The sequence below is a fragment of the Salminus brasiliensis genome, chromosome 9 (assembly GCF_030463535.1).
Source record: "Salminus brasiliensis chromosome 9, fSalBra1.hap2, whole genome shotgun sequence".
NCBI classification, from domain to species: Eukaryota; Metazoa; Chordata; class Actinopteri; order Characiformes; family Bryconidae; genus Salminus; species Salminus brasiliensis.
In genome coordinates, this window is record NC_132886.1 from 1,527,623 (window position 1) to 1,549,251 (window position 21,629).

General features: G+C 38.9%; 2 protein-coding genes across 2 annotated transcripts in view; one reads left to right on the forward strand and one right to left on the reverse strand.

Moving 5' to 3' along the window:
* Positions 1 to 9,694, reverse strand: part of LOC140562072 (phospholipase B1, membrane-associated-like) — a 26,445-nt gene extending 16,751 nt beyond the window's left edge. Inside the window, exons 1-12 of the mRNA XM_072687447.1 lie at positions 9,628 to 9,694; positions 9,267 to 9,401; positions 8,768 to 8,831; positions 8,125 to 8,159; positions 5,069 to 5,120; positions 4,850 to 4,901; positions 3,666 to 3,722; positions 3,511 to 3,576; positions 3,351 to 3,421; positions 2,405 to 2,495; positions 2,149 to 2,257; positions 238 to 266 (exon numbers count right to left, since the gene is read on the reverse strand). Of these exons, the coding sequence (XP_072543548.1) occupies positions 238 to 266; positions 2,149 to 2,257; positions 2,405 to 2,495; positions 3,351 to 3,421; positions 3,511 to 3,576; positions 3,666 to 3,722; positions 4,850 to 4,901; positions 5,069 to 5,120; positions 8,125 to 8,159; positions 8,768 to 8,831; positions 9,267 to 9,401; positions 9,628 to 9,694 (828 nt within the window). The remainder of the gene's footprint in view (positions 1 to 237; positions 267 to 2,148; positions 2,258 to 2,404; positions 2,496 to 3,350; positions 3,422 to 3,510; positions 3,577 to 3,665; positions 3,723 to 4,849; positions 4,902 to 5,068; positions 5,121 to 8,124; positions 8,160 to 8,767; positions 8,832 to 9,266; positions 9,402 to 9,627) is intronic.
* Positions 9,695 to 13,741: 4,047 nt separating this feature from the next.
* LOC140561869 (uncharacterized) lies at positions 13,742 to 21,310 on the forward strand. Its single transcript, XM_072687120.1, has 3 exons — positions 13,742 to 13,769; positions 14,696 to 15,475; positions 19,662 to 21,310. The coding sequence occupies exons 2-3, from the start codon at positions 14,814 to 14,816 to the stop codon at positions 20,287 to 20,289; spliced, it is 1,290 nt and encodes a 429-aa protein (XP_072543221.1). The 5' UTR covers positions 13,742 to 13,769; positions 14,696 to 14,813; the 3' UTR covers positions 20,290 to 21,310.
* Positions 21,311 to 21,629: the final 319 nt, after the last annotated feature.

The window sequence follows — 21,629 nt, forward strand, 5'->3', positions numbered from 1 at the left end:
TCTGCTATCTTATCTGCCATCTATCTAATCTGTTCATCTGTCCAGTCAGACGGGAGTGTCTTTATCGCTGTGCTCTTTTACAAGTGACTTGCAGGTCTCTTGTCAGATGACATAGACAGTGATTTGTGCCCTCGAATGCAGTACACAGTTTAAGTGTCTGGTCAGCAAAAAACGATATGCTTACAATAATTTTGTGTCCCACTCTGTTTGTTTATTAACTGGGTGACATTAACTCACCAGCTTCGCCCACAACTGAATGATCATCTCTGATAATTGTGATGAGCCGGGCACGTCACCTTTTTTGTTCTGCAGGACAGAAAGATCATATTTCTCAGTAAAACACTATTATAATATTACAATAAATACTAATAACATTCCTACAGAAAGTCGTGGTTTTCCATCACTGTGTTCATTAAGCCAATCTTTTATGTGGATTTATGTTCAGCTGCATCTGTTCTGATGAGATCTGGAGCTCCTACAGTAAAACCTCCCTTATATATATATATATATATATATATATATATATATATATGCAGCTGACAATATAAACATAATGCCCAGTCGGTAGGTAAATGTTAACTCTGTCTGTTTATAGGGTAATTTGCAATTGTTATGCCTGTGTATCCTTTCCTTTCCTACAGAATAGGCACCTCCTGTTTTATAGGCTGCAGTGTTACAGTCTTATTTTTATGATGTTTTTTATGAATTTTGCACTTCTTGTAGAGACATTACTGATTTGTCAGCATGCTCAAGCTTTATTAGCTATAAATGTTCAGCTTTATGTCTGTAAAACGCTTTCTTCTATGTCATTAATTATGTAATGACAAAATATCTGTATTAATTAAGTCACTTGCACTTGTATTTGGGCTCAGCCTTGAGCTTAATTTAGATTCACGTGATTTGGGCTTAGTCTAACTCTCATTTAAATTCTGTCTTTACGCAGTCTTGTTCTTATTTGCTTATACTATACATCTAGACATTTGATTCTGTCTCATTTTTATTTTTCTTTAATTTTGTCTCAGTTTTAATTCAGTCTTGCTCTTATTTGAACTTGGTCTTTATTTAATTTTACTGTCATTTAGACTTGCTTAGTCTTTGTTCACCCTCACTCTTCATTTGGACATGGTTTTGATTCTCACGCTTATTTGGGCTCAATCATGTTTTGATTTCATTGGCATTCACTCTGTCTCACTGTCCTTTGGACTCGGCCTTGACTGGGTCTCACTGTCCTTTGGACTCGGCCTTGACTGGGTCTCACTGTCCTTTGGACTCTGCCTTGACTGGGTCTCTCTGTCCTTTGGTCTTGGCCTTGACTGGGTCTCACTGTCCTTTGGACTCTGCCTTGACTGGGTCTCTCTGTCCTTTGGTCTTGGCCTTGACTGGGTCTCACTGTCCTTTGGACTCGGCCTTGACTGGGTCTCACTGTCCTTTGGACTCGGCCTTGACTGGGTCTCTCTGTCCTTTGGTCTTGGCCTTGACTGGTTCTCACTGTCCTTTGGTCTTGGCCTTGACTGGGTCTCACTGTCCTTTGGTCTTGGCCTTGACTGGGTCTCACTGTACTTTGGACTCGGCCTTGACTGGGTCTCTTTGTCCTTTGGTCTTGGCCTTGACTGGGTCTCACTGTACTTTGGACTCGGTTATGACTGGGTCTTTCTGTCCTTTGGTCTTGGCCTTGACTGGGTCTCACTGTCCTTTGGTCTTGGTCTTGACTGGTTCTCACTGTCCTTTGGTCTTGGCCTTGACTCAGTCTTGGTTCGGACTTTCTTTGGATTCTAACTTGTTTCAGTTTCGCTCTTTAGACTATATTAAGTCAGGATAGACTTTAGACTTAATCTGACCTTGTTTACACTTGGTCACTTTATGCGTCTTGAGTATCAGGATTATATCTGGATTGAGACCGAGAGCCACATAAACCTGCATGTGTAAACTCACCCAGGACTCATTTAAACCAGACCTGACTAACCGGAAACGCATTTGACTACCCAGTGTTAAAATACATGCGGCTAAAATCTGATCAGCATACAATCCAGATACCAGTTACAGGAAGTAAGCAGGAGTAAACGGGGTCATAGTCTTAAACTCAACGAAGAGGGTCTTGACTACAGTCCTGACTACAGTCTCGGTCCTTGTGTTCTGTGAGCTAGTGACTGTAACTCACTGAGGAGTTGATGTGTGTTGGACTGGACTGCAGCACAACACTGAAATCTTCTCGATCACTCCACCAGCCACGCCGCCGCAGCAGAGCACCTAGAGACTCCTACAAACACACACATACAGTGTTTTCAGTCTGGAGAGCACACACACACACACACACACACACACACCCACATGTACTAGACCTTCCACAAGTGCAAACACCCCAAACTAAGCCAGTAGTACACCAACATACATGACCCTAAAGTACCTGTAACACAGCCATAAGAGTGGCTCTCTCAAGTCTGTGCCAGTTCTGTGTCCTTGCACTGATGTCTTCCTCATGCTGACACCTACAGGTTCTTCAAACACACACACACACACACACAAATGTAAGCAAATGAACTGGACCATCATTTCACGACAAAGGACATTTGACAATCAAAAAGACTGGATTTTAACGATTTGATGAAAGGAACACCTTGCCAACTGTAAAACACGAGGGTGGATGTATCATATCCTTTATTGACAAAAGTATTCAGACATCTGCTCATTCATAGTTTCTTCTAAAATCAAGGCTGTTAAAAAAAGAGCTGATCCTGCTTCTGTTGGAGTAACTGTCTCTACTGTCCAGAGAAGAAGACTTTCTACTAGATTTTGGAGAAGGAACATTGCTGTGAGGATTTGATTGATTGCATTCAGTGACAAGAGCGTTAGTGAGGTCAGGATGTTGGATGATTGATCACCACCCCACCTCATCATCCCCACCTCATTCCAAAAGTACTGGATGGAGCTCCTCCACCATCATTCCAGAGAACACAGTTCCTCCACTGCTACACAGCTCAATGCAAATAGGTTGTTGGGTGATGTGTATCTGCTCCAGAGTGTGTGCATTTACACATCTGTGGCAGCTTAAAATAGCTGAATGCACTCATTAGAACATTTGGACATATAGTGTCCAAAGCATTTTGATGTTGTGTTGCTTGCTGCCAGTGGCACTGGTATTGTTGCACACATGGAAGGAAGAATGGATTTCACAAAATACTAAACAATCTCAATTCTTGAATGCAAATCTCTGGAAAGTTGAAATCAGCCCCAGGATTTTGCTTCAGCCTCCTGGGCAGCTCTGCCCTACAAATCTTAATCCATCTGTTAAAGACTGAAGCTAAAAAGTGGATGGCTTCTACAGCATGATATCAATCCAAAATATTCCTCACCCATCATGGGAAAGAAATTCTGCATCCACTTGTCCACCCCAAACCACAACGTGAACCAGAGTGCGGTCCAACTGCAGATAAAAAGAGGACTGTAATTACTCCAAACCTGACTCCAACTCAGTCGCTTAGTAGCCACTAAGACCTGTTCTATTCTTCTGACCTTCTTGTGCAGTTTGTCCAGAGCCTCCTCCACACTGTGCACAGCTGAGTCGACTGCTGAACTGGCCTGAAGAACAGAGGAGAATTTAGAACAAGTTCTGCTACCTTGTTGGGCAGATTCTGATGGGTTATGTGATCTGTGATCAGACATCTGACCTGGCCTGGGCAAACACAAAGCTCATCCACTGGCACAAAGAGAAGGAGCAGCTTCCACTGGAAGACAGAGAGAGATGGAGAACATTATTGGGCTTCAGCTGGGAATTAGCTGATGAGTCAACTCAGGTACAGCAGCTGCTTAAATGTCTAAGATGATTATGATTATTCAGCAATTCCATTATAAACAACACAAACCAGTGCTTGGTACAGTGGAAGCTGCTAATGGTGATAATTTTGTGTTCATTTTGATTTAGTTTTTGTTGTAGTCTTTTGATTAAAATGTATATTAGTCACAATTTATTGTTAGTTTTAGTCGAAGAAAACGACAGATATTTTAGTAATATTTTAATCTATTAAATGTATAAACCATAGTCTATGAACCAATGAAAAATGTATTGCTAACTTTCCTAAACAATAGCTTAAAATCTATAATACATTTATATTTATACATTAAATAACACATTAGCATCAAACATTATAAAAGCATTATTAAAATGTCTAATCAAAAAGATACAGGACAGCATGTATATACAGTATGGTTTCACTGCCAAGATAAACTCTTGTCATGCAGTATCACATGTGGAAGAAATAATGAATTCTGCAAAGCCTGGATGCAAAAATCCCTCTTGCCCCAAAGTTTTGCTATATTATTAATATTTACTGATTTCAGTGATTTTTATTGCACATATTTGAGCTCAGTAAAGTGTGTTTGATATGGGATAATCTGTGGATATTTACATTTTGTCCATCCTAGGTTTCCGGACTTTGTAACAAACACCAGCAGGCTCCTTATCTCTCTGAGTGTTTTACATTTTTAAACAGTGTCCGCACTTTAAAGACGGTCCTTTATCCTCTTCGGCACCTACTACAACGATTCCAGCTATTTTGATGAAATGTACTCAGTGAAATGAACAGTTTGGGAATATAATGATTGTAGTTTGTTCTCTGTTCCACCACCATTTAGAAAATGTCATTTTTAGGTTGTTTGTGAGAAAGAGGAGGGGTGAAGCACTCTAGACTCTGAACACAGAAACACAGATAGAGCTTCAACAGTGGAGCTCTTTCCTTCTCAGTTTCTGAGAGTCACAGCTGCTAATGTGATAGGTGGCTCATGTGACGACACCTTGTACCTCAGCAGCTTTACACTGGGGGTGTTCTAACACTTTTGACCGGTAGTGTCCTACCTCATTACTGTTGAGGGACAGGGCAAGTTCTTCAGCTTCTTTCAGCAGACTCCTGCAAACATAGTCAAACATAGAAACACATAGCCAGAGCTACCGTGTACTTACATAAAAAAGCCTATTGACTCTTAACTTTAAATGGGTGACTTGGGTCTTTTGCAAGGCCTCAGGTTACATTGTTAAGGAAATTGATGGTGAGGTCTTTGATAGGGACAGTTTTACCTTTGTTCAGGCAGCAGTGTATTCACAGCAGGATTAAAGGTAGACAGAATCTCTGTGGAAGACAGTACACATTCTGTTACATTCGAAAATGTCTTGCCAGGACCATGCACTCTTAACTTCCTGCTAGTGATCTTGATGGACTACAGCTGGTAGCTTCTCTGTGCCACAGCAAAAGGGTCTGATGGACAGCACTCATTTGATTGACCAGCACACAATAGCAGAGTCCAAGTAGCTCAGAGCAGATCTTAGAAGGATGGTTGTAGATTTACAGAAGTCAGGAATGTCTATTGGAGAAGTTTCTAAAAACATACCCTCAGTGTCATCAGTTGCACATAAGACTTGCATAAGTTATTGGGAGGTGTCGCCACTTTGCCATGGTCTAGAAAAATACCTAAACTGTTATCCTCAGCTGAGAGGAAACTGGTTCAGATGAACCCAAGAACAACACAAGAACCACCAAGGCACAATCCTACTATGAGCTAAAGCTACTGCAACTCCAGTATCACAGTATACAGTCAATATGCCCCTTCTCCAAAATTGACACTTTCAAGCTTTACCACATGGACAAAGAAAAAACCTTCTGAAGGAATGTTTTATGGTCTGATGAGACAAAGGTTGGGTTGTTGGCCACAATGACCCAAGGTATTTTTGGAAGAGTAAAGACTTTCAGTCCCAAGAACACTGTTCTAACTGTTAAGCATGGTGGCGGGAGCATCATGCTCTGGGGCTGTTCTGCTGCCAGTGGAACTGCTACATTACACAAAGTGGATCAGAGTTCTTCAGCAGCTCCTCAAACCATCAACTAACAGACAACTGAAACTTGGACATTGATACACTATATTTCCAAAAGTATTTGCACGCATATGAACTTGAGTGACATCCCATTCTTAATCCATAGTGTTTAATATGATGTTGGGCCACCCTTTGCAGCTATAACAGCTTCAACTCTTTTGGGAAGGCTTTCTGCAAGGTTTAGGAGTGTGTTTATGAGAATTGTTGACCATTCTTCCAGGTGCGCATTTGTGAGGTCAGATGTTGTTGGATGAGAAGGCCTGGCTCGCAGTCTCCACTCTAATTCATCCCAAAGATGTTCTGTCGGGTTGAGGTCAGGTTCCAGTTCCTTTCACTGGAACTAAGGGGCCGAACCCAACTCCTGACATAACCCCACACCATGATCCCCCCTCCACCAAACTTTACACCACTGCAGCCGACGCTCTGCATTGTGCTTAGTAAGGCTTGGATGCAGCTGCTCGGCCATGGAAAACCATTCCATGAAGTTCTCTACACACTGTTCTTCACATTTAGTTTAGAGGTCTGTAGCGATCTGTAGGAAGTCGGCGACTTCTGTGCACAATTGTAGAAGCAGTCTGCATGTCTGGGTGCTTGGGTTTATACACATGTGACCATGGAATTGATTTGAACTCCAGAATTTAAGGATGTGGATGGGTAAGTGTAAGTTAATACTTTTGGTAATATGGTGTGTGTGTGTGTATATATATATATATATCATCCCAAGACTTTTACTGCTTTGTGTTTCACACCTAACTTTCATTGAGACCCCTAATTTAACTGATCCATATTTTCTAATAAATTTTGGGTTTGGCAGCAGTGAAATGGGGATTTGCCTGGGCTGCCTCTCTTGCCAAAAGGAGAATCATACTTTTTAACTGCATGTTAGCCCCTAGGGACGTCACAAAAGGTGGCAATGATACTGTAGAGAATGTTACTGAAATTGAAACTGAATTGAAATTCTGTATTTATGTATGTAGACACTACTGAAATTCTCATTAGAAGCCACTGTAAGTCAGTGTAACTACTGAAAATCTCCTATTAGTTTTAATTAAACTACCACATTTGAGTAGAAACTATTCTAATCTTACATTAACATCTTAATTGCATGTTACCCCCTAGAGGACATCATAAAAGGTGGCAATGATATCTGTGGATTTCTGATAGCAAGCTGTACAGGACTGATAACCCTATCACAAACAGTAGTGAAGTGGACAATAGTATCAGACTATTAGAACTTGATTGGCTCCATACCTGCAGGTGAGTCTGAGTTCAATTAGATAAAGCATTATTACCACACCTGTATATTACACTGCAGTACATGTTCTCCACTGCTGTGGTGTAATTGACACTGGGTTATGAAAGTGAGAAACTAACTTGTGAAAAATGTATTCTAATTCAAGAATGATGCATAATATTATAGGGAGTAATATATTATTACTGTTTGTACAATGTTTACTGTATATCTATATCTAAACAGCGAGGATAGCTTTTCATTGCACTATATATGCTGTACATGTCTCAGTATACTGACAGTAAAACTCGACTCTCATACCCATAATTCTGAGGCTGTAATGGTCAATAAGTGTGTCTCTGACCTTGACCATGATTTAACAAACCTGACTTCTGATCGTTATAGTCCCTGGCAGATCATGGGCCTTTATCAGTTCCCTAGATGATGGAGCCTTTGTGAGCACAATGTCAATACAGATCATGGTTTACAATTAGCTGACCTCAAATATAAGGAGATTACTTGTTGAAGTAACTGTATCTACTGTTCAAGGAAGACTTTCTACTAGATTCTGGAAGAGCATTGCTGTGAGGATCTGATTGCATTTAGCAACAAGAGAGTTACAGAGGGCAGGATGGTTGGATGATCACCACTTCATTTCATCCTTAACTCTCAAACTCCTCCCAAAAGTACTGGATGGAGCTCCTCCACCATCATTCCAGAGAACACAGTTCTTCCACTGCTCCACAGCTCCTCAATGCTGGGGGGCTTTATACCCTATTAGGCAGCATGGTGCCAATAGGTTCATGATGTTTATCTGCTCCAGAGAGTCCTATTCTATTGGCAGTAATTCTCTACAAGGAAAATATGTACTGTGTCAACAATAGGCGCATATTATAAGTAGCTGAAGGCATTTATTCCACTAACAGTTGGGCATATAATGTAAATGATTGTTCAACATGCTAACTTGCTATGAACCTTTCAATTCTACACACATTTGCTTTCTATTAGCTCTTGAAAAGAAGTAAAGTCTTACCTAAGACCCCGTGCAGAGTTGTAGTTTGTTGAGACCTGATTACATACAGAAACAGACACATGAATTACATCTATTATGAGCTTTTGTGGATATATTGAGAATTGGTAGTTGGGAATTAATGGTACACTTTTTTAAACCGAAAAAAACAACCTGTGCCCTAAAATTCAAACCAAAGCTGTTGGAATTTCTCAGAAGGTCCTCCAACCTTCAATATATGTCATCACCAGGGGGGTTGCTTAGTTTAAAGGGCATTCCTCTACACAAACTAGTACAGTTCTAAATGTGGTGTGTGGATATTAGGTCATTTCTGCATGTTTATGGGTTCATGCTAGTTAGACTGGAGTAATCATGCTTGTTTAAAATATTAATAATACTGTAGTTTTGTAGTGATTGATGACTGAGTTGTTAACATAGCAAGTTCAGAGATGTTGTACAAGTTATTTTCAGTCACTTTAGTTGATTTGATTTCACTTTATTGATCTTAGACTTTGAAAAGGAAAGTGGACACCATTATTGTGTATACAGCTTCTCGAGGGCATGCTGTACTTGAAGGTTGTTTAAGCCAAACCACACTTTAGATCTTTTTGTACTTTAAGTTTAATATCACTTTAAGGGCATTTGAAGAAATTTAATTTTGCAGTACCTGTGCACAGTGGACAATCCAAGCGCAGACACCACAGAGATATCTCCAGGCCTCAGGGAGTGAACTGTCATGGAAAAAAGGGGTTTATGTCATTGCTTCAAGTAATTGTATTAAAATATATGTATTTCTTCACAAATCTGTAAAAAAAAAAAGTATAGACGATAGGTCTTTGTAGATGAGAAACTACTGAAAATCTCCTATTAGAAACTACTGTAGGAGAGTAAAAACTACTGAACCTCTAGTTAGAAACTACTGTAGGAGAGTAAAAACTACTGAACCTCTAGTTAGAAACTACTGTTGGAGAGTAAAAAGTACTGAATCTCTAGTTAGAAACTACTATAGGTGAGTAGAAAGTACTGAAAATCTCCTATTAGAAACTACTGTACTTAAATAGAAACTACTGAAAATCTCATATCAGAAACTACTGTTGGTGAGTATAATATGACGCAGCCCCTTTTTTACATCGAACAGGTGCCAGCGTCTGCTGATTCAGACTCACCAGAGGACGGTGGAAATGGTGAGGATTCAGACTTAGAGCAAAATGGACCAGACCCATTACTCGTCTCTGGAAGAGAACCAACGATCTTATTGATACTGAGCAGGTAAAGGCTAATGTTAGCAATGCCTGAATGTACTTTTTTAACGAACATAAAGTGTAAAATTCAAAATTCATCCCTTTAGTCCCAGCTCATTAATAATACACATTTAAAACAAATGTTGCCAGAACTGTAATCTCAAAACAACTGTATCAGTTTTTCATTTACAGAATCCTGTACAAAACTATAGGATACCACTGTTATCAAATTCAGCACGGATCTGATTCAACACTAATATAAGTCTACTGGACGTAGAGATAATACCTGAGCTCGCAAAGAGCAGAAGAATGAGCTCCAGCAGTCGGAGAGTAGAAGAAGTGTGTGTTCCCATTGTGGAGACGTTTACCTGAATGTCTTTCTCAGTCACCTGCTCCAAGTACTGCTCATGTGACCTGTCTTGTAACCGGGCACACCTGGGTACCTTTGCTACTCTCACACAGACCACTGTCCCGCTATAAATACTGTACACACTCAGACCCACCCCCTGCAAGTGTGTGTGTTAGATATACTTTTAAAGGGTTGGTTAAAAAAAACAAAAAAACAATGATAGCAATTGAGCAATTTTACGGCTTCAACTTTATGCACTTAGCCGGTAATAACATAAGGGTTCAAGGGAAGAATCAGTCCTCAAATCCTGCAAATCATGATGTTGTAAAAAGATCATAAATGTATACATATATATTTTTATGTATAGCTATATAATTTTGTCTAGCAAAAATGATGACGTGTGCAAATTAAAGGTAATGTTTAATATTCTTTTATATTGTCCTTTTTTAATTACAAAAAATACGTATATATATATATATATATATATATTTTAGAGGGATACATGAACATGTAATCTCTTTAGCTGAGTCACAATGACTGTGCAGGCCTTGGAGATTATTCTGTGGATGGTGTTTATGTTTATCAGGGGACTGAGATGTTCTGTTGAAGGCCGTTATCAAGATGCATTTGCTGTGTTGGGCAGAACTGTGAGCTCAGGCCACAGGATTACGACATTTGGGACAACAAGCTGTCTGAGTGACATGCCCATAACCTCTGTTCAGAATGGCCTTCACACGCCTGTTCAACATGGCATGAACTTGTATACAGGCCAGAAGACCTTTTTTCAATCTACTCCTTTCTTTTCATTCACTCTTTGATGTTTGGAGACTGATTGTTCTTGGAGAAGGACGCAATGACATGAGATAAGAACTTATTGTTGCTCATATTTAAGCTACAAAATGTTCATTACATCAGACTGATGTTTCCATATTGATATATTCCATCCAGTGTTTTTCTGTTTAGTCATCAGTATTAAGTTTTGATCTGTGTAAAAATCAGTCTTGGACATCTTGGTCTAAAAAGTCATGTATTTGATCCTGGTTTACATACCTGTTAGTTTAGACACCCAAGGGTGCTCTCAATACCACATCACACATGTTTATTTGTATTGATCTTCTTACCTTATATGTAAGTAGATGTACCTTATATGTAAGTATATGTATGTTATATATATGTATGTATATATATATATTTGTAAAATTAACAGAAATTTAAGTTTCAATGTGAGGAAAAAAAAGCCACATATATTACTATTTAAAGCAACACAATGTAGCATTTTTACCTTAAAACAACAGCTTCAAAATCATTGTGATGCTCCACCAACTGTAATAGGGAGAATCGTGTCACTGTCATAGCTAAAATCCTGTATTATTACTCTACCGCCTTGGTCCACATGCTTCTTTACCTTCAGATACAGCTTCTGTATTTCTCAGCTTGTCCAGAAAAACGTGTCTTTTAGTGTCGGCTCAAAGTGCAAATTACACTCTCAGACTGTAGAGGGAGCCCAGGAGCAAGAAATGTCAATGTTCCATAGTGTAACTTTAATATTAATAATATTAAATATATCTAAAATTAGAGTCAGGTGCAGATGATCAGAACATGGCTAGAGAGGATTCTGGAGAAGTCTATCTTATTTAAACCTCTTGTTCTTGGTTGTTGAAGTGAGTGGTGAAGATCACCATGGTGGTTGTAAAAGACTACAAATTACATGTATTTTTGATTTTCTAAGTAATTTTATATTTTTTTATATTTAAAGATTTGTTTGCTTTTTTTTTTTTTTTTACCATATATATGGTAAAAATAAGCAAACATATCTCTCTATAAATAATGTGTCAAATCCAGTAAAAAGGAGAAACAATAGCTTCTCATTCTGAAGAAAGTAGTGAGATCTTGTGAACTAGTCTGAAGAGCAGCAGCTCACCTGATTTACCATCATTAAGCCCTGATTTACCACCAAACCAGGTGTTGATCTGAGGAGAACTCCAAATAATACTAGACTCCATGAGAGAGGAGAACTTTGGAGATGTTCTAATGATGAACACAGTGATGGAGAACCACCACCACTTTCTGTAGGAGTGATATTATTGGTGTTTATTCTGATATCAGTGATTTACTGAGCAGATAATCCAGAGTTTATTTCCAGAGTTTTGCCTCTTAAAGAAATGCAGCTAGAAAGAATTCTGTTAGTGATGCCATAGAAAAAGAACCATTTTTGGTTCAATAAGAAACTGCACTTTTATTTTAAAGAGGGTATCCTGATTCTGATTCTGTAGAGTGAATATTCTAATACTGTGTGATGAGATGCTGGTAAAACTGGAAATGGATCTTTGACACCATCTGGTGGATCACCCCAAAACATGCACTACTGTTGGCTTTCCCACCACTCCTGGTGTAGATGAATGACTTATGCTGGAAGGAAAAACCGTGCCAGTTAAGATCTGTAGGCCTTAAAATTGTGCATATGCCCAATAGTAATAAAATAAGATGCATAAATCAAATGGAAACATTTTGTTTACTATAAAGAAGAAGATAAATAGATTAAATTCCTCTACTGGTAGCTCTCCACTGTGACAACTGGAAAATACAAGTAACTTCCAATAATGTGAGAGGAGCTGGAGCAGGAGGAGGAGAGAGGGAGGTACGATATTTGGACTCTCTGTTCGCTATATTTGAAGACTGTGGGTTAAAAATGCTAAAAATAATGACTCATATTTGTTTTATATTAATTCTAGTCTTCAGTATGAACATATTCATACAATTCAACAAACAAGCAGCTCTGGACTTTGTCATGACAGTATTTATATAATATTTTTATTTCTATGAATTATATAATAATTGTAATATTATATCTAAATTATTATGTTTACTCTTTGCTCAACTGCACAGCATTATGTTGCAATTTTTACACTTTACATAATAGTGCTCATTTTCATTCTCATTTTATGCTCATTTTATTTTATTTTTATAAAAATAATATATTATATATATAAAATATATCACTGGAAGCTGTTCTGTGTATGACTTTATGTGACAAATACACTTTGAATAGATTGATTTGATTTAACTTTACCAGTCAAGGTATCAGATTTACAATAGCAAGTAACATCACAACACCACTGATGATGATGATGATGATGATGATGATGATAATGATGGAGGCCGTATTTATTAATGTATGCCTTTATATATTTGTGTGTTTGATTGTATAACACCATGTTTGTAGGTTGCTTTGAATAAAAGCTGCCGAATTAATACATGTAAGTGATGTTAGACACTGGGTTCATACATGTAATGATCTATAACTACATATATGTTGTACTACATGCAGATTTACTTCTGCTTCATATACATTCATCTGGATACCTCAAACAGCATCATCATTTTACACAAATAATCATGTTCAGTATTTTTTTAGCATTTTAGTAAACCAGAGATGCTTTAAACAGAGATATACTATATGGACAAAAGTATTGGGACACCTGCTCATTCATTATTTCTTCTGAAATCAATTTTATTAAAAGAGTTGATCCTGCTTTTCTTGGAGTAACTGTCTCTACTGTCCAAGGAAGGCTTATCACTAGATTTTGGAGGAGCATTGCTGTGAGGATCTGATTGCATTCAGTGACAAGAGCATTGGTTAGTCACCACCCCACCTCATCATCCCCAACTCATCCCAAAAGTACTGGATGGAGCTCCACCACCCTCATTCCAGAGAACACAGTTCTTCCACTGCTCCACAGCTCAGGGCTTTATACCCCCTAGTCAGAGTCCTATTCTATTGGCAGTACTTCTTCTCTACAGGGACTAGACAAGCTGTGTGTGTGCATTTGCACATCTGTGTCAGCAATGGGTGGCCGAATGCAATAATTAAAGGTCCATCTCATTGACCCTCTCTGTTAATCAGCAGTTCTAGCACTGGGTGGAATTGGGAACTCTTCCCAAAGTGTTTTCAGTGTAACGCCCCCTGCAGTCCAGCAGGTGGCGCTGATTCTCTATGAGTGCTCCTCCAACCCCAGCCAAGCTGAGAAACAGCAGATACACAGTGTCTGGAGGGAGAGGATCAGGAGCTGCTGCTGAAGGTAAGGAGATCTTCTACCCTCCTTCACGTTTGTTTTCTCAAGCCTGGTCTGCCGGTTCTCACGCATTTCTCACGCTGTGAGACTCATGCAGTCAGGTCTAAGCTCACTGGCTCATGTCACACGCTGTAGTTTCCTCTGGAGAAACTGCATCATCTGAGGAGCCCGTCAGGTGACTGAACAGGAGATAAACAAGACATGAGGGCTGGGGGTTTAATAACAGTGTTGGGCTGCTTTTAAGATGTTCATGAACACAAACGAGACAGACAGACAGTTTCCACCAGCGTTTGATGGCTTCAGATGGTCTAATTAGCTAAAGATGGTCTTTGATGATCAAGGTGGTTGAAAAGCTGGTCACCAGACACTGCTGTAATGTTCAGCTGTTTTCAAGTAGTGTTTTCATCCCATGCTAAATATTGTACTGCTGAGATCCATCACAGTGGATCTGCTCACCTACGATTAGGGCTTTTTCTTAAATCATGATCATATCCCTGGTCTTGCTGGTTATGCTTGTCATGCTGGTTAACCAGCTTGGTCATGCTGGTCATACTGGTTGACCAACGTGGTCTGGTTGGTCATGCTAGTAGATCAGCTAAACCATCAAACTCAGACAAAAACATACCCAGTGTTGGTAAAGAGCCAAGCTGAGTCAACCAAACCATCTTATCCAGCTTTTCCAGCTTGAACTGGGAATGCTGTGTTTTTTCAGCAGCGTTCATTATTAACTTCTTAAGAAGAAATTTCGTATTTCTTAGTATACATATGCTGTTTTTACTAAGATTTTGACTTTCACCAATATGGTTCTTATTTGGGATTGTAAACAATTCTGCACTTTAAAACATGAATCTAACATAGACATTTTGTTAGGACTAGATGACTTTGTGTAGAACAAATTTAGTTTTGAATATTGTTGTTTTTTTCTTCTCCAGAACTGAATGGCATCATCTGGCAAGTAGTCTTCTGCTCCACGTGTCTTCCTACACAATTTTTAATTTGCCTATCAGGAGATATACACTGCTGAGATCAGGAGATATTACAAATGAAAATATGGAATCTATAAGAAGCTCTAGTACTCAGCAGACCTCTGGGCTTCATCACATCGATACATCAGAAAATAAAAGCCTCGAGGGAATCCCTTACTGCTCTTTGTGTGGAAAGTTTTTTTACCAGCAGAGTAACCTCAAAGTACACCAGCGCATTCACACTGGAGAGAAACCGTACTCCTGCTCAGACTGTGGGAGGAGTTTTACTGTACAGCATCATCTCAAAACCCACCAGCGCATTCACACTGGAGAGAAGTCGTATCGCTGCTCAGACTGTGGGAAGAGTTTTACTCTGCAGCATCATCTCCAAACCCACCAGCGCATTCACACTGGAGAGAAACCGTATCAGTGCTCCGAATGTGGAACCAGTTTCAGTCAAATGATTAATCTCCAAACCCACCAGCGTGTTCATACTGGAGAGAAACCCTACCACTGCTTAGAGTGTGGGAAGAGCTTCAATCAAATGACTAATCTCCAACTCCACCAGCGCATTCACACTGGAGAGAAACCGTATCAGTGTTCAGAGTGTGGGAAGAGTTTTAATGTACAGAGCAACCTCCAGAAACACCGACATATTCACACTGGAGAGAAACCGTATTACTGCTCGGACTGTGGGAAGAACTTCAGGCATTTGGGTACTTTAAAGAGACACAAATGCATCAAAAGATGTGGAGAACCTTAAATTTGTTTATCAATTGAATAAATATGCTCATCACAGTTGTTAATATGGATGATCTAATGTGTCCTATTTTGATATTGTGAGGTATTTATTAAGCCTTTACAGTTCCTTTTCAAAAGTATCCAACCCTGTTGTTTATATGTTCCCTATTGACCTTATACCCTTCTAGCCCACACCTGGTATTATTAGACAGCATGGTGCTAATAGGTTCATGTATATCTGCTCCAGAGAGTCCTATTCCATTGAGAGTACCTCTTAACAGGGAACCACCAGCGCATTCCCACTGTAGAGAAACCATATTACTGCTCAGACTGTGAGAAGAACTCAGAACACAACTTTAAAGTACTTTAAAGAAACACAAATGCATCAAGAAGGCTGAAACCTATGCTTTGTTTGTTGTGGTGATGTTGATGTGATTAGTGCACACTCCTGTGCAAAAGTTTTAGTCCCCTAATCACATTATTATAAATCATTTCTCAGATTTGTTTACTGTATGAACTCTAGATCACATTAGACATAAATATTGTAAAAAAGAACATGTACTTCTATTTCTGAAAAAAAGTAGTTGACATCTTGTGAGCTGGTTTAAAGAACAAAGCTTGGTTCCAGATTTCTACTGTACTTCATTAAGCACTTTCTTTACAATATTAAACTTTGTATGACTTGCATGCCTAAATGATTATTATGTGTACTAGGGGTGACGTAACATTTTATCAATTGTCAATATCAACACATATCAAAACATTGCTGATAAAAGCATTTTTTATTCAGTTTTCTGACACAACCCCAATCAACAAAACACACTCCTGTAGTCTGGCTCAACGTCACACCCAACATTCTTGTTGGATTGATACACTTAATTCAAATGACTAACTCCTTATAGCTTAATACTCGTTAAGCTCGTGATAAGATGCTCTTATGCTCTTAACAAGCCCATTTACCACCCTGTTATTTTACCTCAGAATGAATCATGACAGAAGTCACATAGCATAACTTTTGTTTTTAGCACTGTAATAAGAAGATAAATATTTTATTTTGAATTATTCACAAGTCTGGATAGCGCTTGTGTTCTTTCTGTCTCTGCGTAGTGAGTGGTTAGCTATCTGAGGAAATTGTTGCTGGTCCACAGCTGTAGTTTACTAGATCAATTTCATTCGTGTTACAAACTATTACAGGCTTTTGTGGCCTGGTAGTTAAGCCCTGTGCTTGGCAGAACTGTTTTCTGATATTCTGACCATTGTTTATGTATTCTCTGTGCACCCACTTAGATCACATAATATTTTATTTTTGGTGGTGTTATTATTACTATTTATATATATTACAATTTTGTGGCATAACAGCGTTCTGTCCATTAGGCACTGGAATTAAGCAATGGACTTTTAATTAAGTAAGAAATGAAAAATATATATATAAATGTTTATAAATATAAATGAATCAATATAACCATAATCATCAAAAAATCAGTCACCAGGATTAATTGTTTAATAACAATTAATTAAATAAAATAAATTAATTTATTTTGTATTTCTCAGTATTTGCAAATTACTAAGATAAGTGAAAGTAAGGAGATGATTTTGTCTAGCTCTGCAATGTCGAAGGCTTTTATTTTGTTCAGCCGGTGCTTTTGTCCGCAACTCTGCCAGGTTTATTACTCTACAGTTACTACTGCGGTCCAGCAGGTGGCGCTGACTGTGATTGCTGAGTGTTCCTCTAACCCCGGTAGAGCAGAGAAGCAGTAGATACACAGTGCTGCTGGAGGGAGTGGAGCTGGAGCTGGAGCTGGAGCAGGAGCTGGAGCTGAAGGTGGAGCTGGAGCTGAAGGTGGAGCTGGAGCTGAAGGTGAGGAGATCTTCCACAGTCTGTTCACACTGATCCTGGTCCTGAAGCGGTTGAGAGAAGATCTGTAGAGGGTTCGTTCCTGTAGAAATGAAGGCGACACAGCAGCAGCCTTCATCCAGACCTGTCTATAAAGACTACTGTTAGCTCTGTTGTTTATTTGGCAGAAGGGTTTTGCTGAAATCCAGTATTTAGTGCTGTGATGTACTGGAGATCAGAGCAGGTTTGATCTGTTGTCACTTCTGCACACATGATGGAGACCTCATTCATCAGCATGAAAAGAAAGTGTGTTTCCCCACGTGTCTCCAGAAGACCTGTAGGAATGTTTAGCTAGCACAGGGGTTGCAGTGCACTATTTTACTGTGCAGCAATGCATGAACAAGCATGATCTCCATGGAAGATCCATCAGAAGGAAACCTTACCTGCAACCTCAGCACAAAATCCTACAGTCTACCAAACAAGAGGTCATATCCTGCTGAAAGTGCAGTTAGGATATCTGTTAACTGTAGTCTGCAATATTAATAACTTCAATCATATTTTTCATATTAAATAAGTAGTTATAAAATATCTAAAAAAAAAAAAAAGGTGCAAGCTTAGTGTGCAAACTGTGCTGTATTTATGCCCATGCTTATAACCCAAATACTGTGTTTAATACTCTATAATTACAACATGAAATATAATTGATGATAACTATATTATTGTAATTGTATGTTTTACTTTGGGACATGCCGTGAATCTGGCACAGATTTTTAACAATGAATGAACCGATAGAAATGCCTCAAAATTACTTAAATATTAAATTAAATATTTTTTACATTGAGTTGTAATCCTAAAGATTTGACTAATACTTTTGGGGGGTTTCTGAAATCAACACAGGGTCAGAATTATTCATACATGGTTAACAGTATACATACAGTACACCTAATATTTGGTTAAATCTCCCTTAGCAAGTTGCACCTTGACCGAATGCTTTTAATAAAAGGGTTTGGTTTTCTGATACAGACCTGGCTTTTAAGCACAGTACACATTCACTATATGGACTAAAGTATTTGGACATCTGCTCATTCACTGTTTCTTCTGAAATCAAGGGTATTAAAAAGAGCTGATCCTGCTTCTGTTGGAGTAACTGTCTCTGCTGTCCAGAGAAGAAGACTTTCTACTAAATATTGGAGGAGCATTGCTGTGAGTATTTGATAGTTTAAACCCCTCTAGCCCATGCCTGGCATTAGGCAGCATGTTGCCAGTAGGTTCATGTTGATCTGCTCCATAGAGTTCAATTCTATTGGCAGTACCTCTCTACAGGGACTAGACAAGCTGTGTGTGCATTTGCACATCTGTGTCAGCAATGGGTGCAGCTTAAAGTAGCTGAATGGGTTCTTTAGAAGGGGTGTCCACAAACAAAAAGGGCAGAGTACAGAATATAGTGATGCAAAGCCTGCTCTCTTTCCTACTGGTTTCTACATATTCCTTATTGACACCGACAGCTGCATGTTTTCAGAGATACTTATTGATCCCCTTTTCCAGAATAACAATTCTCTCAAAGCACATTCCTTATTGAGTCTTAGATCTGTATCTAGAGAAGTAAAATATTAAGCTTAGTTATATTTATCTCCATAGAAGACACTTGGAAATTTGGTTGGTTGGAACTCAGACCCATGTTTGTCCACATGTATATCATGTAGTCACTTAGTAGGGCAAGTGGGGTCTTAAACTCCCTTGTCTTGTAATGATTTTATTACCATCTGAATCTTAGAGTTTTATAACCGAAGAGATGTGTACATTTTTTATTACAGATGACCGTAACCTGTGATAAACAAATCCAGTACTGGATTTTCAATACAGGGTATTTTCCTTTTATTTTAGTCTTAGTATAGTAGTAAGACTATAGTCTTAATCCAAAGTCGGGATTGGACTGGACTGACATCAAGAAAACCAGTTGAACATTCTCTGATTGTTGTATTTCAGTTCATATTTCACAGTTTCATATTTTTTTCTGTTTTTGTCTCCAGAAATAAATCGTGTCCAAGCGCAAGTCTTCTTTGTCTGCTCTACTGCTCTACCTTCATGCATAGGTTAACCTCACCTCTACCAAACCTTGTGAAACATGGACATGTTTGGAACAAGTGGACAAGTGGAATATGCCACACTGCAGAAATCAGGAGATCTTTCATTTGAGAATGTGAAATCTCAGCAAGGTTCCTCTGGTGCTCTCCACACGAACACATCTCAGGAACAAACCCAGAAAAATGCAAGCGATGAGAAAGTTCACCACTGCTCAGACTGCGGGAAAAGCTTTACTCTACAGTGTCACCTCCTTCGACATCAGCGGATCCACACTGAAGAGAAGCTATATCGCTGCTCAGAGTGTGGGAAGAGCTTTACTCTGCTTAATTATCTAGAACGTCACCGGCGCATTCATACCAGAGAGAAGCTGTATCACTGCTCAGACTGTGGGAAGAGTTTCAATCAGCAGAATAATCTTCAGCTCCACCAGCGCATTCACACAAGAGAGAAACTGTTTTACTGCTCAGAGTGTGGGAAGAGCTTCAATCAACAAAGTAACCTCAAAGCCCACCAGAGAATTCACACTGGAGAGAAACCGTATCACTGCTCAGACTGTGGGAAGAGTTTTAGTCAAAACATCAGTCTCCAAATCCACCGCCGCATTCACAGTGGAGGAAAACCGCATCGCTGCTCAGAGTGTGGGAGGAGATTTACTCTAGAGCGCCATCTGCAGAGACACTGGCTAATTCACACTGGAGAGAAGCCGCATCCCTGCTCTGAGTGTGGGAAGAGTTTTAGAGAAGTAAATACTCTGAGACAACACCAGCGCATTCACACTGGAGAGAAACCGTATTACTGCTCAGAGTGTAGGAAGAGCTTTAGGCATTCGAGTACTTTACGGAGACACAAATGCATTAAGGATGAAGCAGAAACTTTTGACATTTGTTTGACAATTGAATAAACATGCCTTTCTGTATGATTTTTTTAAAGACTGAATATCATTGATTATTTTAACACTGTAAAAAAGGTCCTAATTTTCATCTTTCTTTTTCTTATTTTGTAACTGATCAGCAATAACATTAAAACCACTTGTCCAATGTTGAGTAGGTCCCCCTTGTGCCAGTAAAGCAGATGTGTCCCCTTCGAGACATGGACTCTGTGTCCTGTGGTATCTGGCAGCAGTAGTTCCTGCTCCACCTTATTCAGTGTTGACCATAGGTGGTTGGGTTCCCCTTTTGAGTCTTGGTTCCTCTCCAGCTTTCTTTCTCTCCATCTGAGGTAGTTTTTTGGTAGGTACTGACCACTGCATACCAGGATGACCCCACAAGACCTGTCTGATGTTTTGGAGATGTTCTGACCCTGTCATCTAGAATATCACAGTTCTTGTCAAAGTGACTCAGATTCTTAGGCTTGCCCATATTTGTTGCTTCAACACCTTCAAGAACTGACTGTTCACTCGCTGTCTGATAGATCCACCCCTTAACAGGAGCCACTGGAACCAGATCATCAGTGTTCTTCACTTTACCGATCAGTGATTTTAATGTTATGTCTGATCAGTGTATGTTTGATTTAGTAATTATAATTTTGTAGCTCATTTGTTTCATAAATGAACAACCCTAATGTAAACAAAAATAATAATAAAAAAATGTTCAAATAATGTTTGGTCAAGATTTAAGTTCTGTTGAATTTGAAATATGAACTATGTATCATGCAAACAGTTTAGCTCATGTAGTAAAACATACTTGAATAAATATTTTAAAACATTTTACACTTGAACAAAATCTGTTCTGATTTGTCATAAAGTGATCTTTGGTACATCATTAGGGAAAAGATGTGTACATGTATTAAACTGTGAAACAAAAAATTCTGTTTTCATTTAGGGCTGGTGTTTAAAACGATTTTTTGAGTTCATCTTGAGAGCATTCAAAGCCTATAAAATGCAGTTTGAGCCATTCTTAATTAAAACCAATTCAATAATCTGATATGATTTAATTATTCAACATCTACAGGCTGCGGTGTGTTTGGAACTGTTCACTTGGAGTATATAGTGACTGACCTGAAAATGACCATGAGTTGAGCAGCAGGTCAGAAATGTCTGAAACACTATATGGTACATTTTTACAACCAGTGTCCATTTACTGTAAAGTTAACTGTAAGTGTGTATGAGTTTAGCATGTGCAAGGTCATGATCAATGTACAAGACCAAAAATCTATTTGAAAAATAAAATGTATTTGTCAAGTTGCCGATTTCACTTTGTTTACTAGCTTTTACAAAAACTAATGAGAATAAAAGATGAGAGT

What these genes read in the sequence shown, in the direction of transcription:
- LOC140561869 (XM_072687120.1), top strand. Translation starts at nt 14,814, where the DNA reads ATGGAATCTATAAGAAGCTCTAGTACTCAGCAGACCTCTGGGCTTCAT. An exon ending in AGACACAAATGCATCAAAAG is followed by an intron (nt 15,476 to 19,661) that starts ATGTGGAGAACC and finishes GCGGATCCACAC; the next exon opens with TGAAGAGAAGCTATATCGCT.